We start from the raw sequence: 16,357 nt of genomic DNA, 5'->3' as shown, positions 1-16,357 counted from the left end.
GCCACATGACCCGGAAGTGTCCTATGGACAACGCCGGCTCCAAGGCTTTGAAACGGAGATGAGCACCGCCCCCTAGAGTCGGACACGACTGGACTTTACGTCAAGGGAAACCTTTACCTTTACCTTTTACTTCCTGTTGCATAGTGATTCCAGTGTTGTCCATCCAGTGATCTCCATCCTATTTCCTGAATTATTGTGAATAACCAGTTCAAGTCTTCTTGAGATTGTTTCCTCTGTAGCAGTGAGATAAAAATGTGTAATGTCACAGAATGTTAATGTTACTAGATACAATATATGCTAATAGTAAGAAATATGATCCTGCCATTTATTGGATTATACCCAAACACATACTTAGCACAAATATGTTGTACAGGGAGTCCTCATTTAGCAGTCACAACTGGACCAGCAATCCAGTTGTTAAGCAAAGTAGTTGCTAAGTGAAACTGCAACTGTGTTCATGATCTTACTTCAGCTTTCCTTTGCTTTACAGATCTGTGAATGTTGTAAATGTGAGGATTGTCATAAAGTTACTTTTTCATCACTGTCATAACTGTGAACGGTTACTAAACAAGGCGGTCGCTAAATGAGGTCTACCTGTATTAATTTCTACCTCGATAATTTCAGGTTTCCTTTTGTTCGTGCCTCCTTTGCTCTGTGTTCTGATTCTTTGTGTCCTTGTAAAAGCAGGAACTTCTCTATCAATTCTGGTACTATCAATATCCAGACTTCCTTGCAACATTCACACTCTTCCCCAGTAACAAGAGAAATGCCTTCTTACTTGGAAATCTCATCATCTAGCACTCAAAATTTTCTAAATGTTAGAGCTATATCAATTTTCTTGGCAACAGTGCAGAAGTGGTTTGCCTTTTTTTTTTTTTTTTTAGTTTTATTTTGGAGTTCCTTCTATGTTTCTCACACATGCAGAGCCCCATCTGCTCTTGCCCTGTTGTATTGTAGATTACTCTTACCTTCTCCCCTTTCAAACTTTGGGCAAAGGTGATTCTACTAAATACTTGCATAACTGTTGGTGTTGCTCCCGTGGTATTACAGCTTTGTTTGTTTGTTTGTTTGTGTATTACATCTGGATGGTGGCCCATCTCAAATACATGTCTCTGGGGGGCTAACAATTAACAAAATAAAAGCAGTAAGCAAAACTACAGACAGACAGACAGATATAAAAAAAGCTTCCCCATTCTCCTGACACATCAAGGTCATAATGCCCTAGGAGGGAAATAAATAAAGCTTGGTAATGAAGTATGATTAGTCCCTTGACCTCCCCCCCTCCCCCACAAACATTCAATTCCATGGGCTATAGTTTGGTCTTTATGCTAGAAGAACAAATGCTTATCTTTTGCTCATAAGTAGTTATTGCATTATGGATGCTGATGCAATTAAAACATAAGTTGATGTCCAGGCTTGCAATATATCATATCTATTGAATAAAAGTGCAGCAGAAATTCTAAGCATGCTTTATAGGAAGTACATCTGATTCAGCTCAGTGGGATACAGCTGCTTAAATTTTGTTTAAATAAAATCTTTCATAGTTTATTTTCCTACATGAATATTATTTATTACTTATAAACTAATTTTCACGTTCTTCCTTCCATTTTTCCTTTTGACATCACTTCTTGCACAGCAAAATGGGTGATTGTCCACAAACCCCATACCATAATGAATCAACTACTTATTAATGTTGTAGGCTGTTTGTTTTTTTTGCTAAAAACTAACATGTAAGTTGCATCTTTTCAATAATCATTTAACAGCACATTTATATGCATATCTGTTTGCAGAAAGTCAATAAGGGTTGCCACCCCAAATGGAGGATAGTCAATCAAAGACATGATAGCATATATTTTATGATAGGTTTGCCTTCCAGTTTTCCAGAATGTGGACATCAAATTTTGCTAGGCCAATAGTACCTGCCATCAGCATTAGCAGCTGGCTATAATTCTTTTAGATGGTAGCCTTTTTTCTTGCTTGCTTTTATGTATTATTACGTTTCTCACTTTTGTTTTTAGGTGAATCACAGGACATGGTGACATCACCCACTAGGTAAGAATTCCTTCTTATATATAAATGCTACTGACTTTGGTACCAGATCAGAGACTGACAGGCCATTTAAGACTGTAAGATATAGGCATTCTGCCTATCAGTTTCCAGGAAAGTTAGATCACTCTTTCCCACCGTGGTAATGCTTGATTATAACAATCTCAAATATAGGATATTAGCATATCATTTTTCATATGTGTTTTAACAGTATGTTTGTTATAACACACTGTTATAATAGTTTAGTTGTAGTTGTATACCAATAGGTCAAAATAACTTGGTAAGTTTTTACTAACATGTGATTGATTAATTAATATACTCATGTAAATGTTTCTTTCTTTAGTGCTGATGGTGATGCTATCAAGGTTTATGTAAGAGTGCGTCCTCCTTCAGAAGGAACTACGGTTGCTGATAGAGATAATGGCTTGTGTTTATCCGTTCTTTCATCAAACAGTATCCTTTTGCACTCAAAGCCTGAACCTAAGATCTTCACATTTGATGATGTGGCAGATGCGAGTACTACTCAGGTAATTTACCAGAGTTCAAATGTATAATTATGGGAGATTATGCCAGAAGAACTCTTGCCCAGTGAAGGAGTAATGAGTGACCAAAATAGAGTTGAATTATTTAAGCAGGCTGCTGATATCATTTGTTGCTGAGCATTTCTAGTCACCTGGTTTCCTATATTCTGCTTGCTTAAAAACAAACAAACAAAAGCTTGTAGTTTTTTTCCAGCAATAAACAAATAGAAAGACAAAGGTGAGAAAGAAATTAGCGTTAGATGAACCAGCTATAACCAACCAGTCTTAACAAATGAGAGGCAAAGGAAGGACAGGAAAAATATTAAAGCAAGGAAGAAGGAGTGTCATCTGAAGGTTGAAAAACAGGTTGATAGGACTAGTCTATAATATTAAAATTTACGTCACATTTAACCAATTCTGTTTTTGTGTTAGTTATATTCATTAGGCTCATTCTCATAATAACTCTAGCCTATTTCTTGCAAGTTACTAACTGAATGCAAGTCTCACTGACTTCACTATTTTGAGTATAATGCCAATTCTGTGATGTCAGCAGCATTGCTCATATTGAACGGGAAAAAAACTTAATTTCATAATACATAGTAGCAGCTTGAATCAATCCACGGCAGAATGAAGGCCTCTTTGTTGGAGGTTATGGACTAAAATCTGTCATGCTGCTCCAGTGTGGCCTTATAGATAAAAAACTTTTGACGTTCCCTTCTAGAGCTGTGAGAGACAGTGTCTGGCCAAAGTCCCCCAGTTGGTTTCCATGCCTAAGGAAGGACTAGAACCTGGGTCTCCCTGCTCATAGTCCAGCACCTTATCCACCATACCACATTGGCTCTTGAGATAGATAGATATACAGATATACGGTATACTGTTCAACAAATAGAGTTCTGTGTGCATTATGTTTATGAATTTATGAGGTAATTATTTTCATCAGTATAAATGCTAACGGATTCTGATCTTTTCTGTCCAGGAATCAGTGTTCTCAAGTGTGGCGAAAAATATAGTAGAATCATGCATGAATGGCTACAATGGAACTATTTTTGCTTAGTAAGCTTTCAACGTCATTTCTTTTATCACATCTGTGTAGCATGTACTCCTGGCAAAGCCAGACTCTGGCAATTCATGAAAGTCCAAAACAAATATAAAAATATTAAAAGTAAAAACTTGAGATCATGAAACATAAATATTTTTTTAAAACCAATATACTTCATAATATATGACATTACAAAATTCATGAGATAAACTAAAAAAAATTCTATACAGGAAAACCTAGAATATAAAATAGAAATGGAAAATGGGTTTTGTTCTGTGAGTGGAATACACAGATTAAGTTCAGCTTCAATTCTGGGCAGAATCATCCAGCTGAACCAAAATCCAGAAAACCTGGTTATCTGGGGCTTTGGCTGAGACAATTTGGAGAATCCTGTGGAGCAAGTAGGACAAGGCTGGTATGCCTCACCTGTCTTTCTCATCTACTGCATGACCTGTGTCTCTGCCCTCTGATGTTTCCGCTTCTTTCTTTTCTTTATCCCACACCACATGTTACCATTGCCCCTGCACTTGAATTCATGTGGGACATGTCAACCAATCAACTGGCCCTCCCCCACTTTCCCCATGTTTTCATTTCTCTTAGCTCTGTTTAACCACTACCACTTGCCACCTCCTCCAATGACCATTCCCTTTACCCATTTTGGGACATCTTTGCCTGGAACATGCATGTTGTTCTGGATCCATGTCTGGATCACACATACATGTTCCAGGAACATGTTTCAGTCTAGGCATTTTCCACCCAGAACTGTCTGTTCAGTGTACAGAATATTTTGCACATTTCTAGTAAAAATGTAATTAACAATACTAATTTTGTGATCTTTATTTATTTATTTATTTATTTGCTGAACTTCTCAACCCCCCAACTCATATGCAATGACAAAATCTGCCAAGAAAATGTTATTGGGAATATTAGAGACCTAATCATTGACATTATATAGAATTTTTCTTATATAGAAATGATAATTGCTGTTTACTAAGGAACATTTTTCTGTATCTACCTTTTTTTTTTTAGTGGGCAGACTGGTTCAGGGAAAACCTTTACTATGATGGGTAAGTATGTAATCATTGATTTGTGCTCCAGTGTGAGATACAGGTTATGTACTTGTTCTATATATTTATGTGCTAACTACATGACCAATTTTCATTGGTTCAATATACTAGTTTTAGGACTAGTCTATTAAAAGGAGTTTGTGAACTGTGTCAAATATGGTATAATGAACCAAGTGTATATTCTGATCATCTGTACCAAATATTGTTCTGGATTTAATATCTTCCTTCACCAATGGGAAAGTAAAAGAATGGGGAAGATGGGCAGTGGCAAAATTTGATAAATAAATAAGATTACCAGAGCACTGTTTTTGAAAATTAGTAGTGAAAGGAGAAAGTAATCTTGTATGTATTTTAACAGTACTGTTTATCTATTAAGGAAATTTTTACTTCAGAATAAAAAAAAAACAGTAATCTATTTCCTTTGTAAACTTTAGAAACCTTTTTCAGATTTTTATCAGGGCAATTCTCTTTTTAGGACCTCCAGAATCTGATAATTTTACTCATAATCTGAGAGGAGTTATACCACGAAGCTTTGAGTATCTTTTTTTCCTAATTGAATGTGAAAAAGAAAAGGTAACTTTTTAAAATAATGAAGTTAATTCATTAGTTTGGGTGGTTCAGTTTAACTAATAAACATGTCCTAGTACTTAAAAAACTTCATTATTTGGGCAATTGTAGTTTGACTACATATTTTAGAATCTTACTTTCTGTTGCCATTGCTGCATTTAGTGTCAGGGTTTATAGTGTACATTTCTCTGTTTCGGTTTCCAACTGAACACTAAAGAATGTTATCCTGGCAGCATTTACTACAGGTAGTCCTCAAATTACGACAGTAATTGGGTCTGGAATTTCCGCTGCTAAGCAATGCAGTTGTAAAGTATGACATCATGTTACTGCATCACTTAGCAATGGCAATTGTGGCAGTCCTCACTGTCGTCATTAACTGAATCTCACTGGCTGTTAGGCGAGGATCCACCCCAATCCAAGCCATTCCTGGCTTGGTCCCTCCCAGCCCTGAGCTTCGGTAAGGTAAGGGACTGCTGCCTCTTCAGTTCCCCAACCCACCTATCTCCCCCTCTTTGCCCTTTTGGCTGCCCTGCACAGTGACACTCCTTGGTGGTGGTGGCAGCCCTGGGGCTAAAGTACAGGCCTAGATCCTTCAGTAGTCTCAGTCCTAAGAAGTCAAGACACATATCATTGATTGTAACTGTTCGTGATCACATAGATAGACCTTTTCCAGGATTATAAGTATTATTAGAAACCAAACTATATTTAAAAAGCATTTGCTCTAACAGAAATGTTCTTCTGTTCTAGGTTGGTGCTGGAAAGAGTTTTCTCTGTAAGTGTTCATTTATTGAAATCTACAATGAGCAAATATTTGATTTATTGGATTCTGCTTCATCTGGACTTTTCCTCAGAGAGCATATCACAAAAGGGGTATTTGTGGTTGGTGCAGTAGAGAAAGTGTTGACTTCAGCTGCTGAAGCATTTCAGGTATGATCTGTTGTGATGGGTAGAGGTAGACATCTTCTTAACAATAATCAAGAGATAACTAATTGACATAGTAATGGTATGATTGAAAGAATTTGCTTACAAAGGACTTGGGTGTTTTTTGCTCAGGAAGCTTACTATATATATATATCTTTTCTTTTAGCTCCCCCTATGTTGCATTATATACATCCTGGGGAAAAAAACTGTAAATCTCCCTTGTATGTGTGGACTACAAACTCCTTTTAGCAGTAGATGTGTAGTCACATATCAAAAGTCACATAAAACTTATGGGGGCTTTTGAGCACAGCATTTTGTGAAGCCTACAACCCATGTTGTATGCACATGGAAAATTTTGCAATTGGACCCTTTGTTAGCCAATCTTATTTATAGTAGCTCCATAAAAATCAGTGAAGCTTAAGTTAGCTATAACCTAATTGTCCAAGGTCTAGATGTAACCTAATGTTTTTATGCTTCTCAAATCAAATGTTAGTAAGTTGTCTCTATTGCTGCAATTTACTCTAATTTACTTCTGGAAGTGGGGGAAAGCCATGTGCATATATTAAACCAAAATAGATTAAATAGAAGTCATGTTCTGAGTAATATGGGGACATGGTTGTAGAGCATACTTTAATACATGTTTTACAGAGTATTTGTCCATGCGCTCAGTAGGAGTCAAGCCCAATTCAGTGAAGTCTACAAAGCTTTGTGTTGTGCACCAGTTGTACCCGTTTCTGGACCGGGAGCCCTGCTTACAGCCACTCATGCCTTAGTCACCTCCCAGTTGGCTTACTGTAATGCACTCTATATGGGGCTGCCCTTGAAAAGTACTTGGAAGCTTCAGCTGGTGCAAAATGCAGCAGTGCGGGCAGTTATGGGTGCCAGTCATTTTGTAAATGTGACACCTCTGCTCCGTAAGCTGCACTGGCTACTGGTATGCTTCAAGTTGCTGGTGATTACCTTTAAAACCTTTCGTGGCTTGGGACCATGTTACTTAGAGGACCATCTCTCCTTAGTGGTGTCTACCTGTCAGATCTGGCAGAAGAGGCATGCTCCAGGTCCCTCTGCGAAAGAGAGTGCCATCTGGTGGGACCCGGGAAGAGGGCCTTTTCTGCTGTGGCACCGGCCCTTTGGAGCTTAGTATTAGGCATCCTGAGCTGACTGTTTCTATCACAGCTACCATTATGTGAACCTCCAACTTTGTTAATTGCTATCTGAATCCTCTTCCTTTCATTATTACATCCTACGCTGAAGGAAAATTGTCTTATCTTTTGGGTTGTGGGCCTCAGGGACTATAAACTGCTCTGTGAGACTTTCTGGCTGAAGAACAAGCGGTTTCTGTTTCGATAATAAATAACTAATGAATAGTAGTAACCATATTGTAGTGTTCTGAAACAAGTTGCAAATATTATTTGTGCCTTCCTCTTGTCTAGGTATTAACAATGGGCTGGAGAAATCGTCGTGTAGCAGCTACCTCAATGAACAGAGAATCCTCAAGGTCACATGCGGTCTTCACTATTACAGTAGAATCAATGGAGAAGAACAATGAAGTTATGAACATTCGATCCTCTCAACTCAATTTGGTAGATTTGGCTGGATCTGAAAGACAAAAAGATACTCATACTGAGGGTGTTAGGTTAAAGGTCAGTAGCAAAAATGATAAAAAGTCTGTTAAAAGCAACGATGATGCATATCCATTCACTTTTATTTCCTTGCACTGTATAGGAGGCAGGGAACATAAATCGATCTTTAAGTTGCCTGGGCCAGGTGATCACTGCACTTGTTGATGTGGGCAATGGAAAACAGAGACATATCTGCTACAGGGACTCCAGGCTCACATTTCTGCTGCGGGTAATGGAAACTGGTAACATTTTAGACAATGGTTCTGGAAAGGTGTTTGATTTTGTATTCAAGTCTGTTTGTGCTAACGACTTTTGGAAAATTATAATTTTTCAACAATAAGGATATGCAAAATTTTCATATTCTAATCTTTCTGATGTGAAACATCCTTTTGTGAGTCTAAATGCACTGTTTTGAGTGCAAGGCAGCTGTTTCGAATGCAAAATGGGCTGTTGTGAGCATTTTGGAAGTGCTTCCAACTTGAAACCACTCTATTTTGAGAACAAAACACTTTGTCTTGAGTTAAAAACACTTCCGAAATACTTGAAACAGCCTGTTCTATACCAGAAAACATCTATTTCACATTCAAAGCTGGCATTTGAACTTGAAGCAGGACATTTTAAAAAATTTTTTGTTAATAATTAAATGCATAATTATTAAAATTGCCTGTGAAACAACCCATTAAAAAAACTGATTCCTAATCTATACATACCATTTTTTTTTAATACAGAAACTATTCATCTACAGAAAAAACACATGAACACACACGCATTCTCCTACTTCCTTCCAGCATATCCAGCAAAGAAGTCGTGATGTTGTAGGGATAGCTGCACTGGGACTGGAAAGAAAGAGAAAGTGGGGATATAACTAGATAGAGGTGAGGGGAACTGGGGGTATGCAAAATGTTTCCCATATAACTGTTTCATGAAATGTCCCACTTTTAGCATTCCTGAAGTGTTTGAAGCTTGAAATACTGTTTCAGGCAGAGGACACTTTCAAAATGCTTAGAATGACAGGTGGGAGTTGGTTTCCTGAAATTTGCACTTGAAACAGTTCAAGACAAAATAGTTTGCATACTCCTACAAAAAGTGATAATTGAACAGGGAAGAAAAGCAAAGAAAGAAATCCAGTTTAGTGTTGTAAAGTTATTAACTTGCAGTAGGCAAGCAGCCCCACAGAAGCAGTTAATCCTCAGAAGCATTCTCATGCTTTCCACAATCATTTCCACAATTCATTTTTCAACAGCGCTCTTTATTCTTCTCACTTCCAAGACAAGATTCCCTCATTGCTCTGAAACATCTATGCTATTTAAGAAACTCTGTTCCATTCACAAGATTCACACAAAATAGTTTTCCAGTGTTTTTGTTGTTTACTAAAAACAATATTGCAAGATAGTATATTAAAAGTTATTTTTTAAATCTCTCAATGGAGTCTTCATGTCTTTAAACAGGATTCACTTGGAGGTAATGCGAAAACATGCATCATAGCAAATGTTCATCCAGGAGCCAGATGTTTTGGTGAAACCTTGTCTACTCTTAACTTTGCTCAGAGGGCAAAACTGATAAAAAATAAGGTATAGCATTGGGATATGTTGTCAGCTCACAAATGGCTATATAATACTAGGCAAGTTGTTTTGTGTTATTAGGGAGTTGCTACCTGGATATTAGACGTTTTAAAGTTTTTCATTACCAGATGCAGATTTCTTTTAATTGTTCTAATACTAGATTTCGGCTATAGCTTAACTTCCTTGCCATGAACTGAATAGATTCAAAGAAAGAAGTAATGAAATTACAAACTCTAAGATGCCTGGAGTGTAATTCAAGCCCTTAAACTAGTAAGAATTCTACCATGTTTATGTAGCTCCTAAAATGATACGTGGAACTAGATCTCACATTGTTAAGCTCTATAACTAAATGTGTATTTATATTTGTGATAAATATATATTATCTATTAAATTTAAAATCTTGCTGAGGATTTTGGACTCCAAAAAAATATTAGCCATTTCAGCTGCTGGATGATATTGAAGTAGCTTCTAAATTGCAGTTTCCTGTGATCAGACTGAAGACATGCTAACATTTTTGTATAAGATAATAAGTTGAAAATATTTGCATTAAAGGTTTAGTTCAATCTGTTAAGAGCTAATGAACTAGAAAAAAAACCGAAAGGCAGAAAATTGTGCATAATATGGATAACTTACATAATACAAGCCAAATGTATGCATCCATTTATAAACATTTGTGGGTATCTACTGTGGTTTAAATGCTTTAGAACATAGAAAGTTAGGGTTGTGGCAGCAAAGAGCATAATGTTCAAATATTAAACAGATGAGGAAGAAATGTAAGATGATGTAAGAATAGAGGTAAGTAGAGGTAATGTCCAGAAAAAAGGAGAAAACAGTTCCAAAGTCCATTTTGATTCTGAGCCTTCAGGTTTAAAAACTTTGCTGTATGCTCTTTGCTCAGTTTATTTTTCTGAAAGATAAGCTTAACAAGGGAACACTACAATTCCACTTTTTAAAATTTCTGGGCTAAATGATTAGTTACTAGCAAAATAATAATCTTATTTTTTAAAATTATTTTCTCATTATAGCATGGCTTTTAAGAGTGAGCACCATAGATTGAATTGTATAGTAGGATTTTCTGTGTGATTATGAATTTTGTGTTTGTATTTGTTTCATTACCTTAAAATTTCCGCTCAAGGCTGTGGTAAATGAAGATACTCAAGGGAATGTAAAACAACTGCAATCAGAAGTGAGGAAATTGAAAGAGCAGCTTGCTTTGCTTACTTCAGGGCATAGTGTAAATGATATTTCTTCTGCTGGTAAGTCTTCCCCCCATCTTTATCTGTATACAGATAGTCCTCACTTAACAATGGCAACAGGGACTGCTGGGATTGCCGTTGCTAAGTGATGCAGTCGTAAAGTGTGACATCACGTGGCCACATTGCTTAGCAACGGCAATCCCGGCAGCCCCTGTTGCCACAGTTAAGTGAGGATTGCGGGTCATTAAGCAAGGACTTCCTTGTGACTTCCTGCTGGTTTCCAACAAGCAAAGTCAATAGGGAAGCCAGCAGGAAGTTGCAAGTCCCAGGCAGCCCGCAAGCAGGCTGGTGATTGGGTAAATGGCTGCTGCAGTGTAGCCGGGCCAGGGGTACTGCTGCCAGGTGTGGGAAGGCACGTAGGTAGCTGCTGCAGCGCTGTGCAAGCATAGCCAGGCAGTCAGGCACTATGGAGTACAGGCGGGGAGTGCTGCAGGCGGGTGTGCGCACTACAGAGCATGAGATCCCCAGAATCTCATACTCTGAAGCTGGACTCCCTGGGAGAAAAAGTGGGAGTGGGAGCAATTGTTGCCTGTGGGAAGCCAGCAGAGAAGGTCACAAATGGCAATCGTGTGACTGCGGGATGCTGCAAGCGCCATAAGTGCAAGCCAGTTGCCAAGTGCCTGGATCACGATCACATGACCATGGTGGTGCTGGCCAGAACATCAAGGACCGGTTGTAAGGACCGCTTGTTCAGCACCATCGTAACTTTGAATGGTTGCTGAACGAGTGGTCAATAATCAAGGACTACCTGTACTGTTTTTCCAAAAGCTAGTTTGTTTTAGTGTAATCTGTTCCTTTTAAAAAGAAATGTTTTCAATTTTAACTTGGCCATCTGTTATCTGAGTATAAATTCCTTAAGTAGTTAAAAGGTATCTTACATACACTAGAGCAATGTAATAGCAGGCTTGACAAACTCAGAGGTTTGCTGAAATACGCCCCCCTCCCAACTCCAAAACAAATAGGTTTTTTTTTTCCTCTGAAGATTGTAAGATCCAAACATAGATCCAAAGAACCCACTGAGTATGGATGATTAATTCAGTAGTTGTGCAGGATCAGTAAAAAATGAAAATAGCCTGGAGTATAAACAGGAACAGTTAGAACTACAGATAGAATTACTCTGCTGCAACATTTTGCAATTGCCTCACTTGTATAAGGCTGGTACTGGTACTGGGTGTATGTTGTGTATATACCTTTTGCTGTAGATTACTTTTCTTATTGCTTTTGTAATTAATGATGGTGACCTGACAGGAGAACAGGCTTTTATTACAAAAAGTGCTTTATTACACAATTATATTCAAAATATTACTGGGTGCTCACATAATACAGACTGTGATGTCTTACTTGTGTCTCTTTTAAACCTCCCTGTACATTTGTAAGAGTTTGTTCCTTTTCTATCTTATTTCAATTCAATTTCCTTTAGTCTCCAGTTTTTGACCTTGAAACTTTATTTACACTTAACATCTTTCTCTGCCTACTGTTTTTCACTTCATCTCCCCTGCTCTCACTTCTCCGATTATCTATCTCTTTTAACACTTTCTTGACTTTTACTCCTTTATAGTTAAACTTTAATTATTTTTACTATATCTCTTCTTTCTCTCTCCCCTCCCCTCTTTCCCCAGAGTCTCTTGCTTTTTCCTTCAAGCACCTGGGTCTAAAGTTACACATTATGAGCACAGCAGTAGCTTGTCTTGTGCTGTTGATGCCATGCCATTCTTCTCTCTTAGGCTCCACCCTTCTCCCAGTGGCCTCTGTGGGAATTAGCTGGATGAGTGCTTTTTGTCCTGGCCCCCAAGGATCCCACACAGCTACTTTCCAGCAAGTTTCTTCTTTGGCCCCAGCAGCCATCACCATTCTTAAGGGATTTTTCTATGGGCTTTGTGACTTTTGCTTTTCATTGTTTTTTTATTTTTATTTTTTCTCCACCTCACAATTTTGATGCTCTCACAAACAGCAACCCCTTCTCTGGTAGTTTTCAACTATCCCTATTTTAATACTTCTCAGTTCACCTCCTCCATTCCAGAAAAGTGCTGGTCTATGTGCCCATGACATGTGGCTAACGACCTTAGTATGAGCCAGGTAGAGAATGCCTCTCGCAATTAGACAATATTAAAAACTTATGGGTAAAATTCCGTAGGCACACAAATTATGCGTGATATGCACATATACAATTATATACTTGAAAGCTACTCAAAATGGATTAATCCAGGTTCAGTTGGTTGCACAGTTATTGTTTCTAACAGGCAAGATGACATTCTGACTTGGCATCATTGATTTAAGTAGATACTAAAACTAATGAACTTTAATTAATTAATGAACTTCATCCACCCAGTTTATGCAATAGAATTTACTTCCATCTAAATATACATATGATTACAATAAGTAATGACCAAGCCTGTGCAGAAGTAAGCATTTCTAATTAAGCCCATTTATTTTACTGGTTTTACATGCACCTAATTCTCTACCAATTTAAATGGATAAACTAATTTAATCTAATAAATCTGATTACTGAGTAATCATATTTACAATTGTGCAGTATTTAATGCATAATTAAAGTGTTAATGAGTTGTTATATCTTGGCAATATAACATTTATTTTTAGAAAAGAGATCAAACTCTTCTTCATTCTGAATATAATTTAATCTATTTTAATATTTTGATTATCATTGTTAAGCAAAGTGCATTTTGTTACAGCATATGAAAACATTAAATATACCAAGTAAAACAGGTAATTTTCTGATTTTATTTATTCTAATATTTATATCATTGTACATTATCTTTAAGCTACCATCGTACATAATGTGGGAAATACAGATTATATGAATCATTTCTTTGAAGCTATGCTCTTCTTGGAAAAATGTGAAAGTGAAAAAAAGGTAAGTACTGATTTTAGAAATAGTGTTTAAGAAGATCAAAGAACTAATGTCTTTATGCTATCACATATCAATTTTCTTCCACTTGTGAAAGACTAAATTTTAACATGGTATTCCTTTACTGAGAATAAAGAGAGTGAATATAAAAAGAATATTAACAATGTGTTCTTGCCTTTTTTAATAATTTCATTTGATCATTTCTAAAATATTATGTAGGACTCATATCGTTATCGTTTTTTGCTAAACAATCTATATTTACTTTAAGGTGCTATTAGAAAAGGTTACACAACTGGAAGATCTGTGTATGAAAAAGGAAAAATTCATTCAGTCCAATAAAATGATAATTAAATTCAGAGAGGATCATATAACTCGCCTGGAAAAAATACATAAACAAGCTCATGGAAGTTTTTTGCCTAAAGATCAAGAAGATTTTTTCAGAGAATTGAACGAAGAATTAAAGATTCTCAGAGAACAGGTAGATGTCTTTTGTTGAATGTCTAGCTTTTGGAGTTTATCCATTATGCTTTAGATATGGCAAGCCATACACCTCCAAAGAATATACCAACAGCTAACTGCCTTTCCCTGCTCAAGCTGCAAATAGCTCATATCCTGCCCTCTGCATGGAGGTTAGCTTAGGGTTAGTCATTTATATTAGATCTGTCCTTTCTTAGTTTGATTTGGTTAGTGTTGGGTTAGAAATGTGTGTATTGCTATCATTTTTAAAATTTAGGTGGGAAAGCTGTGGTAAACTATTTCACCTACAGGATAAAGTTAAAGCATGATTAAGCACTAGCCAGGTGAGCCTTAAGAAAGTTTTATTTGCACATTATCCCTCTTTTCTACACAATTGGAAAATCACACAGAGAACTCCCGTAGAAATCAGTGAAACTTAAGTTAGTTGCAATTAATTTAATTTCCACTGACTATAGCTGTCTATTATGAGTATAACTGTTTGGATCCAATTCTGTATGTGTAGTAGCAGGTTTTTAAATAAACATAAGCAGTAATATAAATTTTGTTTTTAAGTTTGGTACTAATTTATAGCATCAATTTAAACAATTATGAATAGGTAGAGCAGCATCCACGAGTATCAAAATATGCCATGGAGAATCATATCCTCCGAGAGGAAAATAAACAACTTCGTTCACTACAGACAGTGAAAATAACCCAAGAAATGGATGCTCAAACCATGGCAGAGTTGGAAAATATTTTCCTAGAAATTTCAAATAGAGAATGCAATAAAAAAGGTATGGAAAATAAATTCAATTTCTTCACACACTTAACCCTTATTCTGAAAACAACTACACCTTAATCAAATAATGCTGCTTTATTCATGACATTATTTTCCCTTCAAAGCAATCCTTCACTATTTTTGGGGGCATAGCATTTTCAAGCTTGCCAGTTTTACCCAATTTCTTTGGAGTGTTATGTTTTTTTCTAAATTAAATGAATCAAATACTGATAAACATGGTTAGTAAATTGTTGAAAACCTTGGGACAGGATGGTTGGTCAAGCTCCTTTGGGGTTTTTCGTTTAGATGTTTTTCGGTTTTCTGTTATGGATTGGTCTTCCAGTCTACCGCACCATCTTTTCTTTTCTTTTCTTTTTTCTCCTAGCAACATGGACTAGTCCCTGCAGTTTTCTTGGCAAGGTTTCAGAAGTAGTTTGCAATTGCCTCCTTCCCAGGGCTGAGAGAGAGTGGCTGCCCCAAAGTCACCCCAGCTGGCTTTGTGCCTAAGGAGGGACTAGAGCTCACAGTCTCCCAGTTTCTAGCTTGGTGCCTTAACCACTACACCAAACTGGCTCTTTTTTCCTTTGGTATATGCTATTTTGAATTTTACTTCATTGTAAGCTGCCCAGTCCCATTGTGGAGTCAGGTGGCCTCAAAATTGGAAAATTAAATGTGAAGGTGTTTACGATGAACAGTGATTATAATGATTGATCACCTCAGATGAGCAAATACATGGAATGCCTTTTTATTTCAAAGAAATATATGAAGTAGCTTCTGAAAATATGGGAAAAGTGCATAAATATAAGAGGTATTGGTTTGTAAGTCTAGTTTCTATGTAAAGAATATGTGTTTGGATAGGAACAATCAACCATGCCTGCCCCATTTACAGTCTGAGTACAAGTGATGTACCAAGCCATATTTTCCAGTTCATATATCTGAGAAAACTAGGTTAAAATTAAAAAGTGTAAGCATATATTAGAAAACTAGGTTAAAATTAAAAAGTGTAAGTATATATTAGGACTATGTAGATCCTTCAAGGCATGGACCAAATTCCTCAGGAAGGCCATGGAGCGTTCAGAGTGCCTCACTGAAGGATTTGCACAGTCCTAATGTATACTGAGCACATTTTAGGTTTAATTGGTCAGTGTTTTAAATCAGCTAGTGAGAAAAGCCAGCTAAGGAACGGGAACTTAGTAACTTTAAAAGAAAAAAATCCCCAACAGGTCAGCAGGTGTGTTCTGCCACCTTGGCAGCAGATAGCAGTTCCGCAGGATCTGTTGAAAGGCTGAAGGAACGCTTGCTGCGTACCCAGAGTGAGCTGGCAAGTTCTACTCAAGAACATGAAGAATTCAAGGAGCTAACGAAGTAAGATGAATGGATGTATCCTAACATTCTTCTACAAAATCCCTTCTCTACACATTACTGTTTCTTAAAACTCTGGTTCAGAAAACTTTGCTGTGTGTTATTACTTAGATCTATAAAATGAAAATATAGTAACTGAAAAGACTGAAGAAAAATGCTGTGTGAAAAGCCAAACATTTTTTTGTTTGTAACTTGGGTAGGAATTTTGTTCATATTGTGACACAAGAAATTTCCAGTGCAAATTAACAAACAAGTTCCCAAGTACAAATAAGCAAATATCTAATAATGAAAGTT

At 36.8% G+C, this 16,357-nt stretch overlaps 1 protein-coding gene across 1 annotated transcript in view; it reads left to right on the top strand.

Annotated features, from left to right (window-relative positions):
* The first annotated feature begins 2,022 nt into the window (after positions 1-2,022).
* The window catches only part of KIF15 (kinesin family member 15), a 37,007-nt gene continuing 22,672 nt past the window's right edge, over positions 2,023-16,357 (top strand). Inside the window, exons 1-14 of the mRNA XM_063304032.1 lie at positions 2,023-2,052; positions 2,390-2,573; positions 3,544-3,620; positions 4,636-4,673; positions 5,149-5,246; positions 5,988-6,167; positions 7,595-7,804; positions 7,887-8,012; positions 9,232-9,354; positions 10,481-10,601; positions 13,382-13,473; positions 13,736-13,951; positions 14,546-14,717; positions 15,925-16,066. Coding sequence (XP_063160102.1) covers positions 2,033-2,052; positions 2,390-2,573; positions 3,544-3,620; positions 4,636-4,673; positions 5,149-5,246; positions 5,988-6,167; positions 7,595-7,804; positions 7,887-8,012; positions 9,232-9,354; positions 10,481-10,601; positions 13,382-13,473; positions 13,736-13,951; positions 14,546-14,717; positions 15,925-16,066 — 1,799 coding nt within the window. The 5' untranslated portion in view covers positions 2,023-2,032. The remainder of the gene's footprint in view (positions 2,053-2,389; positions 2,574-3,543; positions 3,621-4,635; positions 4,674-5,148; positions 5,247-5,987; positions 6,168-7,594; positions 7,805-7,886; positions 8,013-9,231; positions 9,355-10,480; positions 10,602-13,381; positions 13,474-13,735; positions 13,952-14,545; positions 14,718-15,924; positions 16,067-16,357) is intronic.

This window comes from Candoia aspera, chromosome 4, assembly GCF_035149785.1.
Source record: "Candoia aspera isolate rCanAsp1 chromosome 4, rCanAsp1.hap2, whole genome shotgun sequence".
In the NCBI taxonomy this organism is placed as follows: Eukaryota; Metazoa; Chordata; class Lepidosauria; order Squamata; family Boidae; genus Candoia; species Candoia aspera.
This window is presented reverse-complemented; position numbering and strand designations above follow the sequence as displayed.